Consider the following 14166-nt stretch of genomic DNA (forward strand, 5'->3'; position numbering starts at 1 on the left):
ACGTAACAAATTTTACCCGTATTTAAAAACACGTTAATCGTTTTTTCATTGCACGATAAAAACAATATTGATCGAGTAGTGGTCTAGGGTGCTGGACTTTGTGCAGGCGGTGTTGCCACTGATGTTACAGCGGTACGAGTTCGAGTCCCGCGGAGGGAACGACCAAAAATTTGCTTTATATATATTTATCTTGACTTAATAATAGTAATAATAATCATCGCCAAAAGTAAGTTAAGATCAAATTTACTATATAATTCAAAGACTAAAAATAAGGAAGCTCTCACGATACTAAGTATATATAATTATACAGTAAACCCTTCCGAATTATAAAACCTTGAGGTAATTTTAACACGGATGATGTTCGGAAAGTTTAAGTGTAAAGGGAAATGGACCTTGTCAGCCTTCTAAATATTTCTACAGGGATGTGATTCATTTGTCGACTTGAAGTCTCATGTGTGGTGTTACAATGCGCTTTATATTTTACATTTTAGTTACACTTGATTTGCTTGTGATTGTGAAATCTGGTGACATAAAAGCAGGTATGCAATACATGTATTATATGAATAGTATATAGCTTAGAGGGCGATAAAGCCTTAGAGGGCGATAAAGCCTTAGAGGGCGATAAAGCCTTAGAGGGTGATAAAGCAGTTTGTTTCCCCGAGAAAATCATTGTCATCCAGAGGCGACGCCAAGGGTGACACTGTATTTTCAAGGGTTAACAAAATTCAAACTGTTACAATACATGATAAAGTATATTAATTTTAAAACTGCATTAGCTGTCATTTTCGTATTTTTTTTTTTTGATTTGTTTTGTTTGTTTTGTTTTGTTTTTGTTTTTGTTGAAATATACGTTAACTTTGAATTATTTCTACTAAATAGTACTTTTCCTGTATAACTTCATTTGATAGCCACAGATAAAAGGCATCAAATGCATGAAATAGGTGTCTATATATTTATTGTCTTGCAAGACAAATAATCGATTTAGATAAATTCGTATACATGTGACTTCTGTTGACCTTAATCCGCGCATGTGCTGTAGGGTTAGCTTCTTTAATAACAAATATGATTGCAAAGCGGAAGTGGTTATTCAACGGAAAAGAAAGACCGAGCCGTAAAAGACAAAAGTTCGATTATAACGCAAGGATCTTTTTTAAATTTACCTATTATGATATAATGTAAATATGATCATTATTTATTTGAAAACTAATCAAGAAGTAGATGAAATGAATATATATATATATATATATATATATAAACGTTGTTTTCACAATATTCTGTAGGTATTATCGACATTCATTGCCTCAATTGCATTACTTACTAACTTATTTCATTGAATCCACAAATTTCAGTAGAATCATAACTGAACAAATTTGGCAGCTAATGCTACTTTAAGCAATTGGGCTTTTCCGTTGTTTTCCTATAATTTCAAAATGAGCCTTTAAAAACATTACGACAATCGCTTTAACCAATCGAGTTTTAACCGGAAGACAAGTCTGTAACAAATCTTATACTTTTTATAGCATGATCATATATAAATTTTGAATATATGTTGTCATGTAAATCAAAGAACCTGAACAATGAATTAAGCAAACAAAACCAAAGAGTAAAAAAAACCAAACAAACAAACAAAAACAAAAAACAAACAAAACAAAAAACAAAACAAAACAAAACGAAATAAAAAAATAAAAAGTCAAATCCAAAGATTAAAAAAATAAAACCAAAACAAAACAAAAACAAAACAAAATTAGTTATGAAATGTTTTAGGCAGTTTATATGTGGCATACTTATTTGTTTAATTCTCAATAAGGATGGATCTCTACTTATTGTAAAAGGTCTATATTTCCAGGGTACTTTTTTCAGAATTTTTTTTTCTGATCGTTATGGTCATTTGTCGTAATTGTTAAACATTCAAAAATCGTGTGATTAACAATGGATTACTATTATTATTATCTATTTTCATTTTTCGTTTTATTTTGTATGAATGTTTTACAGAAGAAGAAGAAAACAGCATCAAAATTAAATGTTTGTACAAGGCGTCTTTTATATACTGGGAATGGAAGCCTTTAAATAAACAAAACTTCACGCCAATCGTAGATTTGCAGAGCAGTGACAAAAATAGATATAGTGGTTTTCAAAGTAAGGAGCTGACTATCATATCCGTTAGTAATACAGTGTTTGGAAAATACCGATGCAAGTACTACAGTGATCCTAATATTCAGGCCTCTAATAGACAATTTAGCAGTGCACTTAGAGTTGGTAAGTATATCAGAAAATGAAGATCTTACTTTCGTTTCATTTTAAGTACCAGTCCTCATAAAATTCGGAAACCGCTTAGAGTAAAGCGATTCATGGTGTAGAAAAACCCACCGAACAAACGCTAAGTTGGAATGTCAGATATAGAGATATGGTGAACACAGGGGATTTGATGTCTTTATTACAAATGCACATTGAGGATAAATCCATCTTCTTTTTTCTCTCCAAAACAAAAAAAGTTACTAGTGAACATATAGCCCATGAGTATCACTTTTTTATGAAGACTCACTATTGCGCTAAAGCTGATTGTTATATAAATGTCTGCCATCAATAATGTATGTGCATTTCTTTCATTTTTTTTCTGCATGATTGTTTCACAAATATGTATAAGATTACTATATAAGTACATCTTATGTTTTGCAAATGAATAAGTGCTGAGAAATCAGGCTTCATGTTTGTATAGCTATTTTTAAGAGATGTTGACATATACAGTTACAGCTGTTTCATGCTACACATACATGTACCAGCACTTGAGAATCATGAACTTTGTTTCATGCTTAAATAGTGTCCCAGCACAGAAATGGTCTGTTTTACTTCTGCTTTTCCTCACGTCTAGTGACACTTCTCAGTGTTAACCATTGAAAAGAAATCAAGGTGAAAAATTATAAAGGTGTCTGATATATGCAAAATGTTACAATTCTAACTTATGAAAATATACATGTTTTATAACCATATGATATGCAGAAACCTCTTGTTGGGAAGTATTGTTACATATACATATGATTTCGTGCAAACCAGGCAAAAATAAAGGTTGGGTGGTTATAGCAGTCCCAGGTTTTTACTGGGTTTTAAACCACCTGGTCAATATTCCTATAGTGATCAATACTGGTCGATTGAAATTTTGCAAAAAATATGATTTCTGTCATTATTCATAGTTTCTGTCCTACATATATCTACTGTATTTCAATGTTCATAGGTTTTATTCTTAAAATATCTCTATCGACTGTATTAATTAAGAAAAATCAAAATTTCTGTCACTAAAATAATTCATTTTTTTCTTTTAATTAACATAACAAACTTTACAAAAAATTGTAAAGTGTATTTCATAAGCACATCTTTGTTCCAAGTATTATTAACAATAGGTAAGAGTAGAACAGGTTACTTTCCACCTGTCATTGTTAAAACAGCATCCTCTCATAACCAGATAGATCATTAAAAGTGGTTTGGAGTGATGATTTTAAAACAATAAATTTAAGTCATTTCATTAACCAGACAAAACTCTATACAGTACAGAAAATGGTAAAGCTTGCTAAGGATATTGCTTTAGAGCTTCTTCCATGTATGATTTTAGCTACCCTCTGATTTATAATGATGTTTGATCTCTAATTTCAAAATCTCTGGATCAATCCCTGAATGTTGATTTATCCATGAATAATTGATATCACATTGTAACAAATTAGATAAATGCATTGCTATGTTACAAATATCATACATTCATGTATGAATCTTTAATTGATACTGTACTGCATATGCCAGTAACCATAGTTCGAGTACATACACATGTTCTTTTTTTAGTTTTCAGAGTAAATTTCTTGTTCACAGACATACAAATGTAAACTGCAAATTTTGCTAAGAAATATGACAACTGTTTTACACTAGCAATAAAAACAGCATACTTATCTTAGGAAAGGTCTATTTTTGCTAACCTTGATATCCAACACATTTCAATGAACTTTCATGGACACAAAAATTTTTAACATAATTGACTATGTCTTCCTGGTGTCATGAAAATCCTGTTTCTTATTTTATGATCTGCATTGTAAATAAATGTATCTGGTATATCTTGACAATGTTCTAAAAAAAGAACTATAAAGATAATCAGTAATGACTTACATGGACATAATACAATTTCTTTAAATTCCATACTGAATATAGTACATGCCAATATTTATATCACATGCAGTATCACCAGGAGACTCCTATATCAACTCCAGGGCCACTGATACGTGGGATGATAAAGGTCGAGGGTTGATACTGCATATCAAACAGATTTTTGTATGTGATGTTCATTCTTTCTTATATTCTAACTATATAAAATGTACTTCAAATGTGTTCCGTGTAAGGTGTGATATATGGTATGCAATATATGTAAAGGGGTGTGATTTATGGTATGTCATATAGGTCTATGGGTGTATTTTAGAGAATGCGATATAGCTCCGTGGGTGTGATATAGGTCTAGGGTGTGATAATTATCTACCGATATGATATAATGTATCAATAAGGGTCTATGGACGTGATATACAGTACGCGACATAAGTCTAGGGGTGTGTTATGAGGTATGCAATATAGGTCTGTGGGTGTGATATACACAGTACTTAAAATGGGTATAGGGGTGTAATAAATGGTATGCGATATAAATCAAGGGATGTAATATAAGGTATGTGGTGTAAGTCTAGGGGTGTGACATACGGAATGCAATAAAGGTCTAGAGGTGTGATATACAGTATGCTATATAGGTCTAGGGGTGTGATATAGGGTATGCGATAAAGGTCTAGGATTTGTGTTGAATTTTTGATTTTAGGAACATGTACAAGTGTCCATCATGTATGTGTAATGTCATGGCTCCTGTGTCCACTTTCGTCCCAAGGACATTATGAGAATAATGTAATTAATGCATGCATGAACTGACGAAAATATATAGCATACTATAAAGCTAAATAGAGTGATTGCACTAACCAAATGGCCAACTTTTATTCAAATAACACTGGTCAGCCACAATGATAACGATTACAAATTTGAGATTGAGTCGATTTCTTATACAATCCAAATGTTAACATACCATTTTTAACATGGTAATTAGGAAAATTTCTAGCAGGAATGCCATAAGAAGGGACTCTTTATGCTAAAAAAGATTGTTAGGCTACATCTAAATACTTTATTCCACTGAATATCCCCCTTTTTTATAGTTCAAGATTACTTACTGAAAGAGATGAATATGCCACATGCCCTCCTTTTGAAACAGAGACATTGTATATGTCTTTGCTTTGAAATCATAATAAATTAACAATTCTGTTTATTTTCTATTTTAAATACTTCGTTGTTTGTTACATGAATGCACATTTGTGTTTACTATTTTATCTTACTTTATTCATGTACATGTGCATGTAATAATTAACATACATGTACACAATACTTGCATTTTATGTACAGAAGTTAAATTCCTGGGATGAAATTAAACACACATGAAATTTTCCAATAAAAGGGAAGAGTGCCAACCCTATGCACCCGCCCCTCGATCCGCGACTGTAATCTATACTTACTACACAAAAGTGTACATTGCAGCTCCGAAAATCTGTCATTAGAAGCTCCCGACATCCTCATTAACAGGGTCAGATCGAGAGAAATAAATTGGCAAATCTCGATTGAGCTTTCTTCCCTGCAAATGTTCGGGTAAATTTGACAAAATAGTCCAGCTCTCTGCGTCAAAACTTAAATAGCTAATACTACATAATCATTGAAATATTACATTTCAACACATAATGAATAGTTTTGATATCTTTACACGCCCGTGTCGTACATAAAGTTAACATCACATATTTGACATGGAGTATGATCAGCGGCGGAGTGGTATCTTTACGTACACTTTGCATTGAGAATGACCCGCGGAGTGTTATTTTGGTAGTTATAAGTGGAAAAGTCTACCCTGGGTACGTAATTTGGATACCGACGATCTTTAAGTCATGTTCAGTCTATGAATAGAATTCCTTAACAAAAATTGCGCCAGGTGACGAGTATGATACAATAAGGTCGAATGAATGAAAATAATTTTAGTTAAGCAATTCTCAAGGATATCATTCATAGTGCGAATCCTATTACACATGTAAATGGCTTAGTTTATATTTTATCAACATTCCTTTTTCACATTCCCGCTTTTTACTTCAGTTTTTAAAATTTTAAGCAAAAAGAGATAACTCTTCAACAGACTTATTGTCCAGTTGCAGCAAGAGACAGCAGTAGATTTCAAATTCAAATATTTGATTTATTGGGGCTGTGGTAAGTATTTGGATACTTTGAAATAACTTATTTCAAACCATAAGTAAATATGAAAAAAAAAAAAAAAAAAACGTTTACCTTTCGCCAATGAGACCACCAACCAGGTTGTCGTGTGTTGGTGCACCTTCTTGAAAATCTTAAAATACACAACTATGGACCTAAATTTGAAGCTGTCGTCTGTTCTATTATATGCTTTAAAAGTGATTGTAGTTGAATGTAGCTATTGTTTGTCTACGAATTCAAGCAAAGATCTCATGAAACATGAGTGTACTGTTCTAGACCCTCAAAAATTGTACATGTAGTTAAACAAATGAAATCCGATCTTCGCTTAACTTAAGGCTTATATAGATAAGGCAGGTTTATGTTGTTAATTAAGAGCTAACTGTCTCTATGAGGATATTTATAGTAAGCATATGCTTAGAATTTGATTGGTTGTTATTTTAGCATTACGTCATTGATAGTTGGGTATGGCTGCAAGTTACACAGTTCGCAACAAATTTTTCCAAACGTTTCGATTCGATACATAACTAACGATATTTCAACCTTTGTGTATGCAGCAAATCAGTTTTGTTCGATGTTGACATTTGTAATTATAACACTCATGATGGATTGTATGTACAAATTAAGATATCCGTTTTGAGTTATCACAATGGCGGACAAACGCGCACCTCGATCTAGACTGAACAAGCAAAGATCTTCCCCTTGGGATACCTCGAATCCAAACAATTGGACAGCAGCTAAATTACAACAAGGACTAGAAAAAATTGATGTTTTTGTACCACTCTCGATCGGCAAAGCTAATCTGAAAATGATTTACGAGGAAAATATAGCGCGTAGAAACATTTCAACTAATAGTATAACTAGTACAAACGTTCAAGTGTGTACAGAAATTAATGATGACAATTCGCCGAATTCTGAAAAGGAAGCGAGTGAGGTTGATACTACTGATATTCCTTCTGACAGTTCGGGAAATTTATCAACTTTAGCGTTGGATAATAGCAGTGATGCGGTCCAAAGAAGCTCGCGTAGAGATCTGAATGTTGTTGCAAATACGTCATCCAATATGGCGGCGCCCATGAACAACAACATTGTGACTGGTATGTTAAACTCTATGCAGACGATGCAACAAACTATGCTAGGTCTTCAACAGACAGTGATGAAATTAATTAATGATAAGAACTCTCAAATCAGTGGAAACCAGAACAATTTGTCCACGGCGTTGGCAGCTTTTAGGAATGGAAATTCCACTGAAACGACAAACAGTCAGCAGCCTTTCACACATGGTGGGTATCGCTTTCCAAACTCTGAATTTGGAGTCCAATCTGAATGAATTCCCCACTTAGATGTGGTGCCTGAAATCCTTAAAAAGCGTATTTGGGAAGGCAAAGACATTAATCTTGCAAGTTTGTTAATCCCCCGTATTGAACAGGATAAAACGTATGTACAGGAACAGGGGTCAATCACACTCAATATGTCAGGTCATGAGGATACAAGATTACATAAAGTGCTTACAATTAGTGAGTTTATCACCGCCTTTGGCAAATTTAAAAGGGTAATGTGCATCAAATTTCCTCAAAGGCGCATAGAATTAGACAGGTATGAAGCCAACATAATCGATATTTTCAATGTTTTTGGTCCAAAATTTTATGATTACCATTGTCAGTTTTCCGCCCGCGCAGCGGCAGCTTTGAAAGATTTTAACATCAAGGTAGATTGGTCCATTAAGGACACATCACTATTGAGTATGGTAACAGGCAATGCAAGGGTTAACACATGCTCTTATTGTTCATCTACTATGCATCTTACATCTTTCTGTCCTCAGCTAAGGACACAAAATCTAACTAATTTCTCTCCTAAATTAAAGGCAAATGTGAGTGTGAGGGATAGTGACCGTTATGGCCGGAAAAGGATAATGTTTAACGATGAAGAAATTTTTAACAATTTCAATGACAATAAATGTAACAGGCAACAGTGTTCATATTCACATTTATGTTCTGTGTGCTTCTCTAACAATCACGGTTCTTCTTCTTGTACCAAGAGAAAATCACAAAAACAAAACCATACAGAATTTGCCACCACCAGCAAGTGACTAGCTACATGTACTTCACATACCAAAGTTGACACCCCTGTTCATGTTAGTGTTTTGCAACAGGAACTGCTAAAACATCCAGATAGGGACTTTGTTAACTACTTATGTAATGGCCTTGTTTATGGCTTTGACACCTTAATATCGGATGTAGATGTACCTAGTAAAGAGTGTAAAAATCTACGTTCAGCAATTACACAACCAGAAATAGTAGATAAACTCAGTGAAGTAAACAAAGGTTTTTTACAAGGTCCATTTGTTACTTTGCCTTTTCCAAAATACAGAGTAAGTCCTATTGGTGTGGCTACAGGGAAATATTCAGGGAAACATAGACTTATAGTAGACTTATCTTCTCCTCATGAGGACGACACACACCAGAGTGTAAATGACATGATTGATAAGGAACAATGCTCTTTGTCTTATGTTCGTATAGATGATGCTATTAAAATAATTCAAAACTTAGGTAGGAATACATCAATGTGTAAAACGGACATTTCTGATGCGTTTAAACTTATGCCGATTGTTCCTTCGCAGTGGCATATGTTTTGTCTTAAATGGAGAGATAGTTATTATTACTATACTAAACTTGCCTATGGCTGTCGCTCATCACCAAAGATTTTTGACATGCTTTCACAAGCAATTTGTTGGATAGCTGAGAACAAATATGATATTCAGTTTATTTTACATCTTCTTGATGATTTTATTACTTTTGAGCATCCTAAAAAATGTAGTCAAAGAAACATGGACATTTTGTATACAATATTTGGTAGACTTAATGTTCCTATGGCTAAGCATAAGACAACTGGCCCAGATACTGTTATGGAATATTTAGGCATTATCTTGGATTCTAGTTTAATGCAGGCTAGGCTACCACGTGAGAAACTACTACGTATTACTGCCTTTTTAACCGAATTTTCGTCCAAGAAATCCTGCACAAAACGGGAACTCTTACAACTGCTTGGTCATCTTAATTTTGCATCCCGTGTTGTAATTCCTGGCAGAGCTTTTGTGTCACATTTAATTTAATTGTCAACTACTGTTCGAGCTTTACATCATTATGTTAAGATAAATAAAGAGTGCCGAGAAGACATTAGAATGTGGCGTTATTTTTTATGTAATTGGAATGGTGTCAGCATGTTTTATAATGTGGAAAGTATTTCATCTGATGACTTGTGTCTATATACAGATGCTTCAGGAACTAAAGGTTTTGGAGGATACTACAAAGGGTTGTGGTTTTCTGAAGCATGGCCATCAATGTTTTAAGATATATTAGCGGAGGACAGTACCTTCTCAATAGCTTTCAAGGAACTGTACCCCATAGTAGTGGCTGCCATCTTGTGGGGGCATTTGTGGCAAACACAAAGAATAGTGTTTATGTGTGATAATGAGACTACAGTAGCTATCCTAAAGAAAGGCAGATCAAAATCACAACATATTATGCCCTTAATGAGACGACTCACTTTAGTTGCCGCTCAATATAACTTTACTTTCATGTCTAAACATGTGCCAGGTAAAAACAATTCAATAGCAGATGCTTTGTCTCGTTTGCAGATGTACAGATTCCGCCAACTTGCGCCAGAGGCTCAGAGCCTATCATGCACAGTGCCTCCACCTCAACATGTGCTTTGGAACTCTACAATGTAGTGGATCAATTGTGGTATAAATCTATATCAAGTAAAACTAGACAAGTGTATCAAGCTGGCTTTAAGGCTTATGTGAATTTTTTGCTATTAACGGGGATTGTAGCTTTTATAGTACCAGAGTATTCTAATATAAAAGTTGATGAAGAAACCCTACTACTTTTCGTAGCTTATTGTACTAGTAAACTACTGATAAGTTATAGCACTATAAAGTCTTATTTATGTGGCATTAGGTTTAAGTGTTTAGAATTAAATATTGGTTATCCTCATGTTCTCGAACTCAGACGCCTTAAGACAATTATCAATGGTGTCAAACGGACTCAATCAATTACTTCTAAGCCTAGATATCCTATCACTTTTGATATTTTAGAAAAAGTTTGTCTATGGCTGCGTCAAGGAAGTAGCTATGAAAATTTATTGCTTGAAGCCATGCGTACAATAGCATTTTTTGGGTTTTTAAGATGTGGCGAGTTTACAGTAGATAGTGCTGAGAATTTTGATCCAGCATTTCATTTATGTGTTTCAGATTTGATAATTCTGACTGATTGTGTACATCTTAAACTCAAAATTTCCAAAACAGATCCTTTTAGACAAGGTGTGACAATAAAATTGTTCGAGACAGACAAGGATATATGTCCTCATAAATATGTTGTATGTATATGAAGAAAAGGCTACAAAATAATCCATCTCTAGACACTCCATTGTTTGTAAATATATATGGAAATGCTATTTCAAGATCTTACTTTTTAAATATGTTTAAGCATACCATGGACATTTTAGGCTATGATTCTACATGTTATAATGTTCATTCTTTCCGCATTGGGGCCGCATCAACTGCAGGCAGGGTCTGTGTTGAGGACCATCTAATTAAGCTTTTGGGTCGATGGTCCTCAGATACTTATTGTAGATATATCAAAACTTCAGATTCTGCGATCAAAAATGCACAAAAATCTTTAGCTACTTATAATCCTCATGATTGAGTTTATTCACTGCATCATATATACACAAGTGTGTAACAACATCTTCAATTTTTTAAGTATGAATTAAGTATTCACTGGGTTAATTTTCAGTTAGTACTATTTAAGTTGTTGTACCTATAGTTAATTAGTTTTATCTGGATCACCCTTATATTTAATTTTGGGGCACTCAGATTGCATAATTACAATGTATACAATCTGATTTTGGCCGTTTTAATTAATTTTTAGAGTAAGGGATTACCTAATTAATTCATCCCCAAAATTTTTCATGCTTCATTTAATTTTAGTGTAAAATTACATGCTTTAGGGTTCATACTACATGTATTTTAGGCATTATCTTGAGGTTATGCTCTTTCTACTATGGTCTTGTACAACACACCTGCTTGTCTTCCGTCTCTTGTAGTTCCAGGTACACCGAGTAGCATTTGGCCACGCTTCCGGCTCTTGTAGCTAACTACACCGAGTTGACAGGTAATCAATTAGTTAGAGCATCATTTCAAGCTGCATTACTAACAATGTTTTTCCGGCTCTTGTAACCTATGCTGCACCGATACATCTATTCATCGGATCTTGTAGCATGTTCAGCTGTTACACCGAGTTAAGCATTGTTAGTAAGACTTTCAATACTGAGTCTGCCCCAAAGCCAAACTTGATTATAAAAAAATAATGTTTTCTAATGGTAAGATTATTATTTTGTGTAACGATATTGTTGAACTTTGTATATATGTTTTGTTTTGAACTAGTAATAGACTTGTTAACCTTTAAATTTAGTTGGGTTTTAATTATTTTCACACGAGGTAGTGAATACATGTATATGATAACAGATTTCCTACAACAGATCACCTTTTCACTTCAAAAGGCATAGGCTGATAATACAGATCAGACTATTCATATGAACAACACAACAACTAAAATACTATAAGGCGGTGATATTCTTAAAGTCATGGCCTAACTGAGGTAGGGGGAAACAATGCAGTCAAGCTATTCGCAGAGGGCCTGCAAGTATTTGTGCAGCTATTCATCTAGTTCATTACGAGTCGTCATATGGAGGGTCAAGGTAATTAGGTCAAGGAATGTGGATGTAGGACAGGGCTATACAATTCACCGGAACAAATACATTAAACTAACTAGGATGATACTTCAGTCTAAGTCACAAGTCATACATTGTACATGAAGGTGTCCTGTAGTTATCAGGAGAACTCCCTTCCCTTTTCATATCATAGATGGCACGTTAATAACTTAAGGTTACATCTAATTGTGATTTTAACGACATAAATTTTTCTTATTCTAGACATAACTGATCCCTTCCCGTGTGCTCTACTAGACATCGGTCATGTTATGTTACTCTTCATTAATGGTCTTGTTGGAGTGAATGTATAACCAATAATGAGAACAAATTATACAATTTGTCATCATAAACCACTTAAATCGATACATGTAAGTTCATTTTGGATAGCTAGGCTTTTGGCGAAAACGGGTGTACAAGAAAATAACAGAAACTGTATATATATGATCACTTGCGCTAAGAACGCTTGAAGATTTAACTAATTGGCAAGTTCCACACACTCTTTAAATCTAGGCGTTCTTCGGCACTCCTGATAATATTTTGGTTATTCAGTTTTTTTTTTCAATTAATATCCTATTATTGCTGATCTGAAACTTAAATGCAACTCTATATTATGACATTTAGTTTATCAATATTATAAAGTTGTTCAGTGAAACATGAATTTCAATAAAACTAAACCCTACAAAAAAGATTGGAAATATTTTGATTGATTGATTGATTGATAATCGTTTACACTTAACGTTCTATTGCAGATACTTACAAGTAGGCATGCCACCATACTGAACAAGCGTCACTCTATCTCTTTACATATCACATTCTTGGTGGAGAAGTAGTGACTATCTGAAGCTTAGTTTTAAAGATTTTGATGTGATTTGGGCGGGGATCGAACCCATGAGATCCCGAGACTCGAGACGAGCACCGAAATTGTTCGTCCATATACATGCACGTACATGAGTACCATTTCATCAAGTGTATAAAAAGAAAATAACATGTAGAGTCCATGGTCTCTTATTGCATCATTTCTATCAAGATCACTTTACCATATTTTAAATTGCTACTGTGATCATTATAATTATAGTATTTAAGGGTTCACTTACTTTTAAAAGTATAGACATGGTTTTCATGAAAACGCTCTCGACTCAGGTATTGAAACAACAAAACTTCGCCATTAAAATATCATCTCTTCCAATTACTGCTTTACGACGGGTGAGGTGGAGTATTGGGTGTATATTCTTAGCACGAAAACGGCAATTACGCCAAGTAAAGGAAAAGTCAGCTAAATTAATCGTCATCGTCACTCATAGGTAAACACTACGTTACGAAAAAAATTCGTAGTTTATATCCACAAAGACAGTCAAATTATATCCTCGAAGCTACGTTGTCTAAGCTTTATAATAAATGAAATGAAGGGTGTAATGGAAAACGGAAAGAGGTATCTTTTTTTAACTTTATTGTTAAAGTGTTACTTAATGAACCATTCAAAACCAAAGACATTTACATCTGTATTAAGTTTCCGCTAAATCAGTAAAATACAGGTCATTGGAATTTTCTGTTGTTTTTTATTTAAATTTGTTCTGTGTTTAAAAAAGTTAAACGTCCTATAATCATTGTACTGTTCACGCGTAAGAGGTTGTTTTTTTATATAAAATTGTAGTCGTAACTCAAATACCTTTTGAAAAGAAGTAAAAGTCGGGCTTCTTCTTTTGAAATATCAGGGTCACGTTTCGACACTTCCAAACGCTGCATGTTAACAAAGTGTTACATACTTTAGTGTATACGTTTCGCTTGACCGCACTTCAAAATGGGTGATAATTCAGAAAGGATACAAGTAATTTGATCATTATATAACCAAACTGCGTACTACCTTACAATTTTAACCATTCGACTGCGGAATCTATGAATGTAAGGCTCACGAAGGAATTACCAAACGATTTGACACTATGGGCTATAGAATGTGAGCTTACACATTTATTTGTGGTTGGTCCATAAACTGATTGAAAGAGTAATCAAGGGAACCAAGATTCTAGCGGAAATAAAAAAAAAATATAATCCAGTGACAAAGACCAGTCATGGAAAACAGACAAACACGAC

The 14166-nt window shown here is 33.8% G+C and overlaps 1 protein-coding gene and 1 pseudogene across 1 annotated transcript in view; both read left to right on the forward strand.

Moving 5' to 3' along the window:
- The first annotated feature begins 376 nt into the window (after positions 1–376).
- The window catches only part of LOC148610279 (uncharacterized), a 45813-nt gene continuing 32023 nt past the window's right edge, over positions 377–14166 (forward strand). The window contains exons 1-2 of the mRNA XM_088542607.1: positions 377–539; positions 1993–2256. Coding sequence (XP_088398733.1) covers positions 452–539; positions 1993–2256 — 352 coding nt within the window. The 5' untranslated portion in view covers positions 377–451. The remainder of the gene's footprint in view (positions 540–1992; positions 2257–14166) is intronic.
- Positions 7596–12233, forward strand: LOC148610280 (uncharacterized; annotated as a pseudogene).

Source organism: Perna viridis, chromosome 8, assembly GCF_037379345.1.
Source record: "Perna viridis isolate PV_CMFRI_1.1 ecotype Kerala chromosome 8, ASM3737934v1, whole genome shotgun sequence".
Classification (NCBI taxonomy): Eukaryota; Metazoa; Mollusca; class Bivalvia; order Mytilida; family Mytilidae; genus Perna; species Perna viridis.